The sequence below is a fragment of the Macaca mulatta genome, chromosome 19, assembly GCF_049350105.2.
Source record: "Macaca mulatta isolate MMU2019108-1 chromosome 19, T2T-MMU8v2.0, whole genome shotgun sequence".
Taxonomy (NCBI): domain Eukaryota; kingdom Metazoa; phylum Chordata; class Mammalia; order Primates; family Cercopithecidae; genus Macaca; species Macaca mulatta.
The window spans coordinates 49,648,683-49,662,232 of NC_133424.1; the positions used below are offsets into that span (position 1 = coordinate 49,648,683).

General features: G+C 53.4%; 1 protein-coding gene and 1 long non-coding RNA gene across 3 annotated transcripts in view; both read left to right on the forward strand.

The window, feature by feature from the left end:
* RYR1 (ryanodine receptor 1) overlaps window positions 1-13,550 on the forward strand; it is a 158,969-nt gene that overhangs the window by 128,120 nt on the left and 17,299 nt on the right. For both annotated transcript variants that reach the window (XM_028840010.2, XM_028840012.2), the window contains 4 exons: window positions 5,600-5,941; window positions 9,439-10,245; window positions 11,348-11,418; window positions 12,446-12,590. In XM_028840010.2, the coding sequence (XP_028695843.2) occupies window positions 5,600-5,941; window positions 9,439-10,245; window positions 11,348-11,418; window positions 12,446-12,590 (1,365 nt within the window). The remainder of the gene's footprint in view (window positions 1-5,599; window positions 5,942-9,438; window positions 10,246-11,347; window positions 11,419-12,445; window positions 12,591-13,550) is intronic.
* LOC144337468 (uncharacterized) lies at window positions 568-2,451 on the forward strand. Its single transcript, XR_013410632.1, has 2 exons — window positions 568-1,477; window positions 2,160-2,451. It is a non-coding gene; the product is annotated as an uncharacterized LOC144337468 (long non-coding RNA).

Consider the following 13,550-nt stretch of genomic DNA (forward strand, 5'->3'; position numbering starts at 1 on the left):
GCCACTGTGCCCAGCCTCAGGATTTTTTGCAGCTTCTTTGAATCAGAATCCAAACAGGGGCCACCCATTGCAATTGGCTGATACTTTTTAAAATCATCTTTCCTCTCTTGCTTCCCTGCTATCATCTTTTCTTTTTCCTTGCAGTTTATCTCCTGGAGATCCAGGCTGTTAGTCCTGCAGATTTTTACTGTCCAACAGAAATACAATATGAACAATACACATATTTTTAAATTTTTTTTTTTTGAGACAGGATCTCGCTCTGTTGTCCAGGCTGGAGTGCAGTGGGGCAATCTCAGCTCACTTCAACCTCCACTTGTCAGGTTCAAGTGATTCTCCTGCCTCAGCCTCCTGAGTAGCTGAGATTACAGGCATGCGCCACCACACCTGGCTAATTTTTGTGTTTTTAGTAGAGACAAGGTTTCGCCATGTTGGCCAGGATAGTCTCGAACTCCTGGCGTAAAGTGATCTGCCCACCTCAGCCTCCCAAAGCGCTGGGATTACAGGCGTGAGTCATCATAATTTTAAATTTTATAATAGCCATGTTTTTTAAAAAGTAAAAAGAGGACCAGGCATGGTGGCTCACGCCTATAATCCCAGCATTTTGGGAGGCCAAGGCGGGAGGATCACTTGAGGTCAGGAGTTTGAGCCAGCCTGGGTAACATAGCAAAACCCTGTCTCTATAAAAATTTTAAAAAATAACCAGATGTAGTAGTGCATATCTGCAGTCGAAGTTACTGGGGAGGCTGAGGCAGGAGGATCCCTTGAACCTCAGAGGTTAATGCTGCAGTGAGCCGTGTTCATGGCACTGCACTTCAACCTGGGCAACAGAGCAAGACCCTGTTAAAAAAAAAAAAAAGTAAGATGAAACACTACACGTAATCTAATACATTCAAGATATCATTTCAACATGGAATCAATCCTGTTTATTTATTTATAGAGACGAGGTCTCGCCATGTTGCCCAAGCTGGTCTCAAACTCCTGTGCTCAAGCAATCCACCCTCCTCAGCCACCCAAGGTGCTGGGATTACAGGCAAGAGCCACCGTGCCTGGCCATAATCAATCTAAAAAATGATTAGCTTGACATTTTTCACTCTTTTTTCACACTAAGTCTATCAATGGATAGTGCTGTCCTAGTTGTAGAGTTTCCCTGACCGATGCGTCCTTGTGGTATCATTTCTTGTGTTCCTCTGTCCCCTGGGTTTCCTCCAAAGTGGGACTCAGCTGAAGTTCGAGCAGATTCAGATTTGGGTGTAAGGAGTTTTTTGGCCAGAACCTTCCTATGTAGGGCTGCTGTGTACCTCCACCAGGAAGCACCTCCTTTCCAGATACCAGCAGCTGTTTCTGCTCAACGCTCAGACATATTCATTCATTAGAGATTGCAAAATGGCAATAGTCTCATTTCTTTTTTTTTTTTTAGACAGAGTCTTGTTCTGTCACCCAGGCATGCTCTTGGCTCACTGCGACCTCCGCCTCCCAGGTTCAAGCAATTATCCTGCCTCAGTCTCCCAAAGAGCTGGGATTACCAGCACCCACCATCACCCTGACTAATTTTTGTATTTTTACTAGAGATGGGGTTTCATCACGTTTGCCAGGCTGGTCTTGAACTCCTGACCTCAAGTGATCCACCTGCCGCAGCCTCCCAAAGTGCTGGGATTATAGGCATGACCCACTGCTCCCGGCCTCTTAGTTTTCGTGATGCTTCTTTCATTTGACAAATGAGTATGAGTGCCTACTGTGTGTCAGGCACTGCCCTAGTCCTGAAGGTACAGCAGTGAACAAAACAGAGAGCCCACTGTGGGGGCCGATAGTCCAGTGGGAAGGGGCAGATGCAAATAATGAAATACACAAAGTAATTGTAGGTTATAATCTGTGGTCTGAAGGGCGTGGGAGTGAGCAGAGTGTGGTAAGCCCCGTAAACCGGCTAGTGGAGGAAGGCCTTCTGCAGGAGGGGACAGCGAAGCTGAGAGTTGAAAGGTACCATATGAATCAGGGAGGCTGTGGTGTCCCAGGCAAAGGGGACAGTAAATGGAAAGGCTGAAAGATGGGAACAAGAGGGACAGAGAGCAGCCTGGGCAACATGGCAAAACCCTGTCCCTACAAAAAATGCAAAAATTATCCAGGCATCGTGGCCTGTGCCTGAAGTCCTAGCTACTTGGGAGGCTGAGGCAAGAGAACCACTTGAACCCAGGAGGAGGAGGTTGCTGTGAGCCAAGATCGTGCCATTGCACTCCAGCCTGGGTGACAAGAGCGAAATTCTGTCTCAAAAAAGTAAAAATAAAAATACACAAATTAGCTAGGCATGGTGGTGCATGCCTGTAATCCCAGCTACTCGGGAGGCTGAGGCAAGAGAATTGCTTGAACCCAGGAGGCGGAGGTTGCAGTGAGCCGAGATCACGCCACTGCACTCCAGCCTGGGCAACAGAGTGAGACTCTCTCAAAAATAAAATAAAATATAAAGTAAAATACTAGCCAGGCACGATGACTTATGCCTGTAATCTCGGCACTTTGGGAGGCTGAGGTGGGAGGATCGCTTGAGCCCAGGAGTTCAAACATAATGAGACCTTGTCTCTACAAAAAACTGTTTAAAAAATTATCTGGGCATGCCTGTGGTTCCAACTTGGAAGGCTAAGATGGGAGGATCACTTGAGCCCAGGAGGTCGAGGCTATGGCAAGCCATGATCACTCCATTACACTCTGGCCTAGGTAGTAGAGATAGACTTTGTCTCAAAAAATTAATAATAAAATAAAACAGCTAAAAGACTATAAGTAGACTGTAACACAAAGAAATGATAAATGCTGGAGGGAACGGATACCCCATCAACCCTGATGTGAGTACGTATTGCGTGCCTGTATCAAAATAGTTCACCTACCTCATAAATATATACAACGACTATGTACCCACAAAAATGAAAGATAAAAAGGCCTGGTTCACTCCTGGAATCCCAACACTTTGGGAGGCCAAGGCAGGCGGATCACTTGAGATCAGGAGTTCAAGACCAGCCTGACCAACATGGCGAAACCTCATCTCTACTAAAAATACAAAAATTAGCTGAGCGTGGTGGCACATGCCTATAATCTCAGCTACTCAGAAGACTGAGGCAGGAGAATCGCTGAACCCTGGAGGCAGAGGTCGCAGTGAACCAACATCACACCACTGCATTCCAGCCTGGGTGACAGAGCAAGACTCTGTCTCAAAAAATAAAAGTAAAAATAATGTTTTTTTTTAAATAGGCCAGGTGTGGTGGCTCACGCCTGTAACCCCAGCATTTTGAGAGGCCCAGGCGGGCAGATCATCTGAGGTCAGGAGTTCGAGGTCAGCCTGACCAACATGGCAAAACCCTGTCTCTACTAAAAATACAGAATTAGCCAGTGCGGTGGCACATGCCTGTAGTCCCAGCTACTCAGTAGGCTGAGACAGGAGAATCACTTGAACCCAGGAGGTGGAGGCTGCAGTGAGCCAAGATCGTGCCACCGCACTCCAGCCTGGGCAAGACACAGCAAGACTCTGTCTCTAATAATAATAATAATAATAATAATAATAATACACAGCAAGACTCTGTCTCTAATAATAATAATAATAATAATAATAATAAATAAATAAATAAATAAAATAAAATAAAGGGATGGGCAATGAATGATGACAAAGACAGACCAGCAAATCACAAGAGCAGAGTCTAGGAGTGAATGGAGGTGATAGTGTCCCAGGACCCTGTGGAGAGGTGTTTTTTTTTTTTTGCACAGGGTCTTGCTCTTATTGCCCAGGCTAGGTGCAGTGGCACAATCTCGGCTCACTGCAACCTCCGCCTCACAGGTTCAAGCCATTCTCCTGCCTCAGCCTCCCAAGTAGCTGGGATTATAGGCACGCACCACCATGCCTAGCTAATTTTTGTATTTTTAGTAGAGACGGGATTTCACCATGTTGTCCAGGCTGGTCTTGAACTCCCGACCTCAGGTGATCCACCCGCCTTGGCCTCCCAAAGTCCTGGGATTACAGGCATGAGCCACCACGCCTGGCCAGGGTGGGTTTTTGAGACAGATAGTGTCACATTGCTCATGATAGAGGGGGAGGCAGGCAGACGAGGTGAGGGCAGTAGGTGAGGGGTTCCGGTGTGATTATGTCTCCACGCTCTGTGGTTTCTAGAGCCCTTCATGATTTGCAAAGCGTGTTACTCATTTAGAAAGCATTTTGCAAAGTTCTGGGGTTTTTACAAAGCACTTTTGAGAGCCAGAAAATTTTGCTTCTGTTCATACCCCAGAGCAACATTTCTCACACTGCATATTGCAACCCATCTGTAGGTAATGAAATTAATTTAGCAACGCATAACTCGTGACCAGCCTCTTTAGAAATAAAATAGAACATTGCAGAGTGTGCTCCACAGCAAAGGTCAGAATTGTGTCACGAAACCTTTTTTTTTTTTTTTTTTTTGAGTCACATTGTAAAATGTATTCTTACATTGAGTGCAGTGAAGAACATTTTACGCTGCTCTAGAGAACCTCTTGCAAAAATGCATGGGCAATCAGCACAAGAATGTTCAAGAAAAATGTTGTCTGTAAAAAAAAATCTGTGGGTGAACTTGGTGATTTATGCTTGTAATCCCAACACTTTGTGATGCAGAGGAGGGCACATCACCTGAGTTCAGGAGTTTGGGACAAGCCTAGGCAACATGGCAAAACCCCGTCTACAAAAAAATACAAAAATTCACCAGGTACAGTGGCATGCACATGTAGTCCTAGCTACTCAGGAGGCTGAAGCACACGACTCATTTGACCCTGGGAGGTGGAGGCTGCAATGAGCTGAGATTGTGCCACTACACCACCCCAGCCTGGGTGACAGAGCCAGACCCAGTCTCAGGAGAAAACAAAACAAAACAAAACAAATCTGGAAGCAACCTACATTTCCATCAGGAGGATAACAGATAAACAGTGTTATGGCTGGCCGTGGTGGCTCACACCTGTCACCCCTGCACTTTGGGAGGCGGAGGCGGGTGGATCACCTGAGGACAGGACCGGAGTTCGAGACCAGCCTGGCCAACATGATGAAACCCCATCTCACTAAAAATACAAAAAATTAGCCAGATGTGGTGGCAGGAGCCTGTAATCCCAGCTACTCAGGACGCTGAGGCACTTGAACCTGGGAGGTAGAGGTTGCAGTGAGCCGAGATCATGCCACTGCACTCCAGCCTGGGCGACAAGAGTGAAACTCTGTCTCAAAAAAACAAACAAACAAACAAACAAAAAAACAGGTTTCAGCTGAAGTGGGAGGATCCCTTGAGCCCAGGAGTTTGAGACCAGCCTTGGCAACATAGGGAGACCCTATCTCTAAAAAAAAAAAAAAAAAAAAAAAAAAAAAAAAAAATTAAAAAAGTTAAAATTAGCCAGGTGTAGTGGTGTGTGCCTATAGTCCCAGCTACTCTGGAGGCTGGGCAGTTGAGCCCAGGGGTTGGGATGGGGGCAAGAGCAATGTGTTGAGGCTGTGGTGAGCCGTGATTGTGCCACTGCACTCCAGCCTGGGCGATACAGCGATACCTTGTCTAAAAAAAGAGAGAGAGAGAATTGAGGCTCTCCAGGCCACCCCACTGACCTCCCTGCCCGCCCCCAGGCCATGGACAGCCAGAAGCAGTTCAGCGGTCCAGAAATCCAGTTCCTGCTTTCGTGCTCCGAAGCGGATGAGAACGAGATGATCAACTGCGAGGAGTTCGCCAACCGCTTCCAGGAGCCAGCTCGCGACATCGGCTTCAACGTGGCGGTGCTGCTGACCAACCTGTCGGAGCATGTGCCGCATGACCCGCGCCTGCACAACTTCCTGGAGCTGGCCGAGAGCATCCTCGAGTACTTCCGCCCCTACCTGGGCCGCATCGAGATCATGGGCGCCTCGCGCCGCATCGAGCGCATCTACTTCGAGATCTCGGAGACCAACCGCGCCCAGTGGGAGATGCCCCAGGTCGGGGGACACGCGCGCGTGCATGCTCGCCTCCTGGGGCTTCGGGCATGTGGGTGCTCACTTCCGGCACGCTTGGACCCCACAGGGGGCCGTGCCGTGCCTCGCATATCTGCCCTACTCTGGCAAGCCCACGCCCACCCTTTTGTACACATTTTGCCCTGCTGTGCCCTTGCACATCCCTGGCTCGCCCCTGGCCATTTCTTGCGCACCTGGACCACACAAGGATGCACAGCCCTTGGGCATGAAGCAAGGTCAGTGTGTCCTGACTGTGGCTGCTCACACGCCATGCTCTTCCCCTACACGCACACCCTGGGAGCTCTGGCAGGCCCTTATAGCCCTGATGCAGCCCTGCCCACACTGTCACCTCCTTGAACCCGCATGGCGATACACCCCTTGCTCACCTTCCCAGCAGCTCCGGTGTGCCGTCTCTTGGTCCTGGCCCGCTCATGCTTACGCTTGTACACGCTCGCCTTGGGGGCTCTGGGGTGCCCTGGCATGCTGACCCACCCTTCACCAGTCATCACGTGTGCCCCCAGATGCATTCTGAAGTCCTAGCACACGATGTGTACCCCCCCTTATTCTGGGCCCACAGGTGGGTGCACACCTTTTGCACACACACCCTGAGGATGCCGGTGAGCCCTCCCAGAACCCTGGCATGCCTCATTCGTTCACTGCCCACTTGCCCTCACTGTAGCCCCGGCACAACCATGCTCACCCACACACACTTGGGCCACAGTCTCAGGCTCACCCACAAGAGCCCCCAGATCCACTCTCTAACCTGACGGACCCTATCTCAGCTCCTCCTATGCCCAGCCCACAAATGCTTGAACACCCCTCACACACTCACTTGCCCCGAGGGTACACTCATGTGGTCCCAGCATGTCCCCAGCACAGTTGGCACACCTGGCTGACATATGGTTCCCCTCCCCATTCCCTCACACTCCCCACATGGCCCTGACACACCCTCACCACATTCTTTTGCACACACATTTGCTTGTTGTTCCTCAGATGCCCCCAGGTATGTGCACACCCCTCCTTGTCTCACACTCATAGCCCGGGAGGCTTGCGCACCCATCACCTCCTTCACAACTGGGCCCTTCATATGTCTCCTCAGGGGACACCAGCTCATGCACGCGGGCTCATGTCCCACACAGAGCCCTGTCCTCATGTTCTGGGAGCCAGTACACAAACCCTTGGCTCCCCTTCGCACATTCATGCCTGCCTCACGCACACTGCATAACTGCAGACCCCTCTCACACTCATACTCCTCCTGTCCCCCCATAGAGTCCCAGGCCCTTGCACGCCTGCCCCATGTGCCCACGCCCACTGTGCACACTGAGCCTCTCATGGTTGCACACTTCTGGCATCCTCCCATGCTGCCACGCCCTCCTTGCACCTGAGCCCTCCCTGGCCCCTGGTGTCTCCTCACATACTCCGCAGGAACCCTTGAGATCTTGCACACTCATCTATGCCTCTTGGGACCCCGCTGCATACACACCCCCATCTGGCACACACGTGGTTGCAGCATCCTGGCACCCAGGATGTCTGCACATTCCTGCCTCTGCAGGAAGCCCCTGTTCACCATGGCCCTTCCCACTCACTCCTTGCACGTGCTGGGGGAGCTCTGCCCTCCCTCTTCCTCTGCCTCCCACACCAACACTCTTTCCCTTAGTGCTATTCCTCCAAACATCCGCTCCCTTCTGCTCACCCCTTCCCATTCCACTTTCCCCGCTCCTCAGGCATCCACGTATGCCCATGTGGCCGCGGAGCACCTGTGTGGCAGTATAATAGGGAACACTGTATGGTGTTGTTGTCATCGTTGTTGTTTGAGATGGAGTTTTGCTCTTGTCGCCCAGGCTGGAGTGCAATGGCATGATCTCGGCTCACTGCAACCTCCACCTCCTGGGTTCAAGTAGTTCTCCTGTCTCAGCGTCCCGAGTAACTGAGATTACAGCCATGTGCCACCACACCCAGCTAATTTTTATATTTTCAGTAGAGTCGGGATTTTGCCATGTTGGCCAGGCTGGTCTTGAACTCCTGACCTCAGGTGATCCGCTTACCTTGGCCTCCCAAAGTGCTGGCATTACAGGCGTGAGCCACCATGGCCTGCCCGTTATATGGCATTTATCAGGCACCAGGAGCTGTTCTAATCATGCAGCATCTACTAACTCATTTAGCCCTCACACCAACCCTACAATGTAGGTCCTATTATGCCCATTTTACAGAGGGAAAACGGAGGTCCAGAGAGTTAATTCAGAATCACCCAGCTACTCAGTGGCAGAATCAGGATTTGAACCCAGGCAGGCTGGCTGCCTTTGCCTTCGAGCACTATGCTCCTCCTCTCAAGGAAGCTAAATACATCCATCCTGGAGCCAGCTCACTGGGATTTCAAATCCTATACGTGCCACCTCATCTGTGTCACCTGGGCATGTACCTTTCTGAGCCTCCCTGTCCTCATCTGTAAAATGGGAAGAAAACCCGCTAGCCCTAGGCTTGTTTGTGAGGATTAAATGAGTTTTATGGAAACTGCTTGTCTGGGGCCTGGCCTTACGGAAGCATTTACAGGAGTACCTGCAATGAGTGCCCTCTATAAAGCGCTCTCTGTAGGTTTGCTATTGATAACCAAGACAACAACATGGCCGGGTGCTGTGGCGCCTGCCTGTATTCCCAGCACTTTGGGAGGCCAAGGCCAGAGGAGTGCTTGAGGCCAGGACTTCGACACCAGCCTGACCAACACAGCCAGACCCTGTCTCTGCAAAAAAAAATTTTTTTAGAAATTAGCAGGCCAGTCATGGTGGCTCATGCCTGTAATCCCAGCACTTTGGGAAGCTGAGGCATGCAGATCACTTGAGGCCAGGAGTTCGACACCAGCCTGGCCAACATGGCAAAACCCTGTCTCCACTGAAAATTCAAAAACAGCCCGGCATGGTGTCGGGTGCCTGTAATCCTAGCTACTCAAGAGGCCTAGGCATGGGGATCGCTTGAACCCTGGGGGCGAAGGTTGCAGTGAGCCGAGATAGCATCACTTCATTCCAGCCTGGGAGACAGAGCTAGATCCTGTCTTTTTTTTTTTTTTTTTTTTGAGACGGAGTCTTGCTCTGTCGCCCAGGCTAGAGTATAGTGGCGAGATCTGGGCTCACTGCAACCTCTGCCTCACGGGTTCGAGTAATTCTCCTACCTCAGCCTCCCGAGTAGCTGGGATTACAGGGGTGCGCCACCACAGCGGCTAATTTTTGCATTTTTAGTGGAGACGGGGGTTTCACCATGTTGGCCAGGCTGGTCTCGAACTCCTGACCTCAAGTGATCTGCCCGGTTTCCCAAAGTGCTGTGATTACAGGCGGAGCCACCGCGCCCGACCTGACCCTGTCTCAAAAACAAAACAAAATAACAGTGCATTTAGAATAGCGCCTGCAGTGGTGACCCCTTGTAGCTGCCACTGCTGCTGTCCGAGCCCCCGCTGACAGTGCCCCTATCCTGTCCCCCGCCCCGCGCTTCAGGTGAAGGAGTCCAAGCGCCAGTTCATCTTCGACGTGGTGAACGAGGGCGGCGAGGCCGAGAAGATGGAGCTCTTCGTGAGTTTCTGCGAGGACACCATCTTCGAGATGCAGATCGCCGCGCAGATCTCGGAGCCCGAGGGCGAGCCGGAGACCGACGAGGACGAGGGCGCGGCGGAGGCGGGCGTGGAGGGCGCGGAGGAGAGCGCGGCGGGCCCCGAGGGCACGGCGGCCACGGCGGCGGCAGGGGCGACAGCGCGGGTGGCGGCGGCCATGGGCCGGGCCCTGCGCGGCCTCAGCTACCGCAGCCTGCGGCGGCGCGTGCGGCGGCTGCGGCGGCTCACGGCCCGCGAGGCGGCCACCGCGGTGGCGGCGCTGCTCTGGGCAGCCGTGACGCGCGCGGGGGCCGCTGGCGCTGGGGCGGCGGCGGGCGCGCTGGGCCTGCTCTGGGGCTCGCTGTTCGGCGGCGGCCTGGTGGAGGGCGCCAAGAAGGTGACGGTGACCGAGCTCCTGGCGGGCATGCCCGACCCCACCAGCGACGAGGTGCACGGCGAGCAGCCGGCCGGGCCCGGCGGAGACGCAGACGGCGAGGGTGCCAGCGAAGGCGGAGGGGACGCCGCGGAGGGCGCTGGAGACGAGGAGGAGGCGGTGGACGAGGCCGGGCCGGGCGGTGCCGACGGGGCGGTGGCCGTGACGGATGGGGGCCCCTTCCGGCCCGAAGGGGCTGGCGGTCTCGGGGACATGGGGGACACGACGCCTGCGGAACCGCCCACGCCCGAGGGCTCTCCCATTCTCAAGAGGAAGCTGGGGGTGAGAGAGCAGGCGGGGGCTTTGGGGTTTTGGAAAGATGAGGCATTGAAGGGAGGAAGAGAGCCCGACTGGGTATAAACACCGAGAAGAGAGAACTGGCCAGAGGGATAGGCACACGCAGGGCGCACGCACCCACGGAGGACGCACACGGGGACTGAGCGGGCGCCGGGCAAGAGAGACGCTCAGAGACAGAGGGACACACAGACGCACAGAGAGACTTAGAGATGGAGACCTGGAGAAAGGGCCGGGGGAGAGAGAGTGCAGGGCCGGGCAAAGTGCAGGGCCCAGGAGAGGTACAGAAAATGACACCTGGAGAGCCAGAAAGAGTAAGAAACCCAGAGACCAAATTAGAAGGCAAGAAAGACCAAAACTAAGCCGGGCGCGGTGGCTCACATCTGTGATCCCAGCACTTTGGGAGGCCGAGGCGGGCGGATCACCTGAGGTCAGGAGTTTGAGATCATCCTGGCCACCGTGGTGGAACCCTGTCTCTACTAAAAATACAAAAATTAGCCGGGCGTGGTGGTGTGCGCCTGTAATCCCAGCTACTAGGGGGGGCTGAGGCAGGAGAATCGTTTGAACCCGGGAGGCGGAGGTTGCAGTGAGCCAAGATGGTGCCACTGCACTCCAGCCTAGGCGACAGAGCGAGACTCCGTTTCCAAAAAAAAGAAAAGGAAAAGAAAGACCAAGACTAAAAAAAGTTTCCAGACAGGGTCAGGGCCACTAGGAAAAGACCCTCGGAGATACTGGTGTGGGAATGAAGTACCCCATGGAGGAAGGAACCCCAAACATCCTCAGGCACTTGGTGCTGGGAATGCCATGGTGGGGCGCAGAGGTCAAGGTGGTGGGAAGCAGTGGGAGACAAGCAGAGCTGCACATGGAGTCAGCCCGACCCTGCGCAGTGCTTTGGGCAAAGGTCTTCACCTCGATGAGCCTCAGTTTCCCCTCTGTAAAATGGGGGTCATAATCTGCCTCTTTCTGGTGGGGAGAAGTGTAAAACTTAGATTACCCAGGGGAAATAAGAAAGGAGATGAGAGGAACAGGCAAGCAGCCCTGAGAAGCCCTTGGGGTGGGGACTCAGCCCTGATGCTTGCCCCGCCCCTAGGTGGATGGAGTGGAGGAGGAGCTCCCGCCAGAGCCGGAGCCGGAACCAGAACTGGAGCCGGAGAAAGCAGAGTGAGTGGCCAGCCCCTATCACTGCCTCCCTCCTAGACTAGGAGCCTCCAGAGATCAGGCCCCGGGGCTGTCCTGGCCACCCTGTGTCCTCGGTGTCACCCAGCCCAGACTCAGGCACGGAAGAGAGGCTCTGAGAAAAAGAATCAAGAAATAAATGCTCCAGCTTGAGTACTATAAAAAAAAATTAAAATTGGCCAGGCGCACTGGCTCACGCCTGTAATCCCAGCACTTGGGAGGCTGAGGCAGGTGGATCACGAGGTCAGGGGATCGAGACCATCCTGGCTAACACGGTGAAACCCCATCTCTACTAAAATACAAAAAAATGAGCCGGGCGTGGTGGTGGACACCTGTAGTCCCAGCTACTTAGGAGGCTGAGGCAGGAGAATGGCATGAACCGGGAGGCGGAGCTTGCAGTGAGCCAAGATTGCACCACTGCACTCCAGCCTGGGCAACAGAGCGAGACTCCGTCTCAAAAAAAAAAAAAAAAATTTAAATTAGCCAAGCATGGTGGTATGTGGAGAGACTGAGGTGGGAAGATCACCGCTGCACTCCAGCCTGGGTGACAGAGCAAGACCCTGTCTCAAAAAAAACAAAAACAAAAAAAACCAGAAAAATAAAAACTCCCATCTAACCGCCAGGTCATCACATGTGCCTTCCCTCTGCATGGAACACAGGCCCCCATGCCTCCTCTGAGTCTCTCTCATCCTTTCCAATTCTCCAGGACACCTGACCCCCTCCTAAGCTGAGGAAGTGTCTCCTCCAGATTCCCACAACCCCCTGAGCTTCCGGCATCCCAGCCCTGACCACTCTGGGCTGTCACTGCCTGGTGTCACTGTCACTGCCTGTCTCCCACATTGGACTGGAGCCTCATAAGGGCAAGTCCTGATTATCTCATCATCCCATGTACCCAGCACCATCCAAATCTGGGCCAGGCATGGGGCGGGCCCCCGACGAATGCTTTTGAATGAATGAACTCATGCATTGCCTGCCCTGGCACCTCCTGACCTCTCTCTGTCCTGCCTTGCAGTGCCGAGAATGGGGAGAAAGAAGAAGTTCCCGAACCCCCACCAGAGCCCCCCAAGAAGCAAGCACCTCCCTCACCCCCTCCAAAGAAGGAAGAAGCTGGGGGTGAATTCTGGGGAGAACTGGAGGTGCAGAGGGTGAAGTTCCTGGTGAGGATCCAGCCAGGTCACTTGAACCTTCTTCTCCCCGGGAACCCCACCTCTGGTGCCCACCTCTCCGGCTCACCCTGTTCTTGAGTTCACCTGTTCAAGCTCATCTCCAAGAAGAACGCTAGCTGGGGAGAGGGCAGAGGCATCCCCAGACCTGAGGACAGGGTAGCATTTTCAGATGGCCCTCACTTGGTTCCTTGTCCCCTCCCTGCTCACAATCCTTATTCCAACCTCCACATCTCTGTTCATCAGGGTCACCCACCCACACTTCCACCTCCATCCTCTATCCAGAGCTACATTCAATGAGGCCACCGCTCTGGCCTTCCCACCGTGGCCTGTTCTTGGCTGTCAGCCTTTAGAGTCTTAGTCCCTCCATTACTCCCAGTGCTGCTGTGGAGGTCTGAGCTCTCTCCCAGTTCCTGGGAAAGCGCTCATCTCATCCAGGCCAGGAAGAAGGGTGGGTGTTGGGAGGCAGGTCCCAGGGTTCCCTCTATCCTGTCTCCTCTCCAGGCCTGGCCTGATAGGAGGGGGTAAGGGAGGCTGGACACGGTGGCTCACGCCTGTAATCCCAGCACCTTGGAAGGCCGAGGCAGGCGGGTCGCCTGAGGTCAGAAGTTCAAGGCCAGCCTGGCCAACATGGTGAAACCCATGTCTACTAAAAAAACAAAACAAAAAAAAAAATTAGCCGGACATAGTGGTGTATGCCTGCAATTCCAGGTACTCAGGAGGCTGAGGCATGAGACTCGCATGAACCCAAGAGGCAGAAGTTTCAGTGAGCCGAGATCGTGCCACTGCACTCCAGCCTGGGCGACAGAGCGAGACTCTGTCTCAAAACAAAAGTTGCAGGGGAGGGCGGTGAGGGAATCATGTGGAATGAAGGTGGTTCATGAGAATTTGTGGGAAGAATAAGGGATGGAGGGAAAGGTGGAGAGAAAGAGGGAGAGATGGAAGATGTTCCCG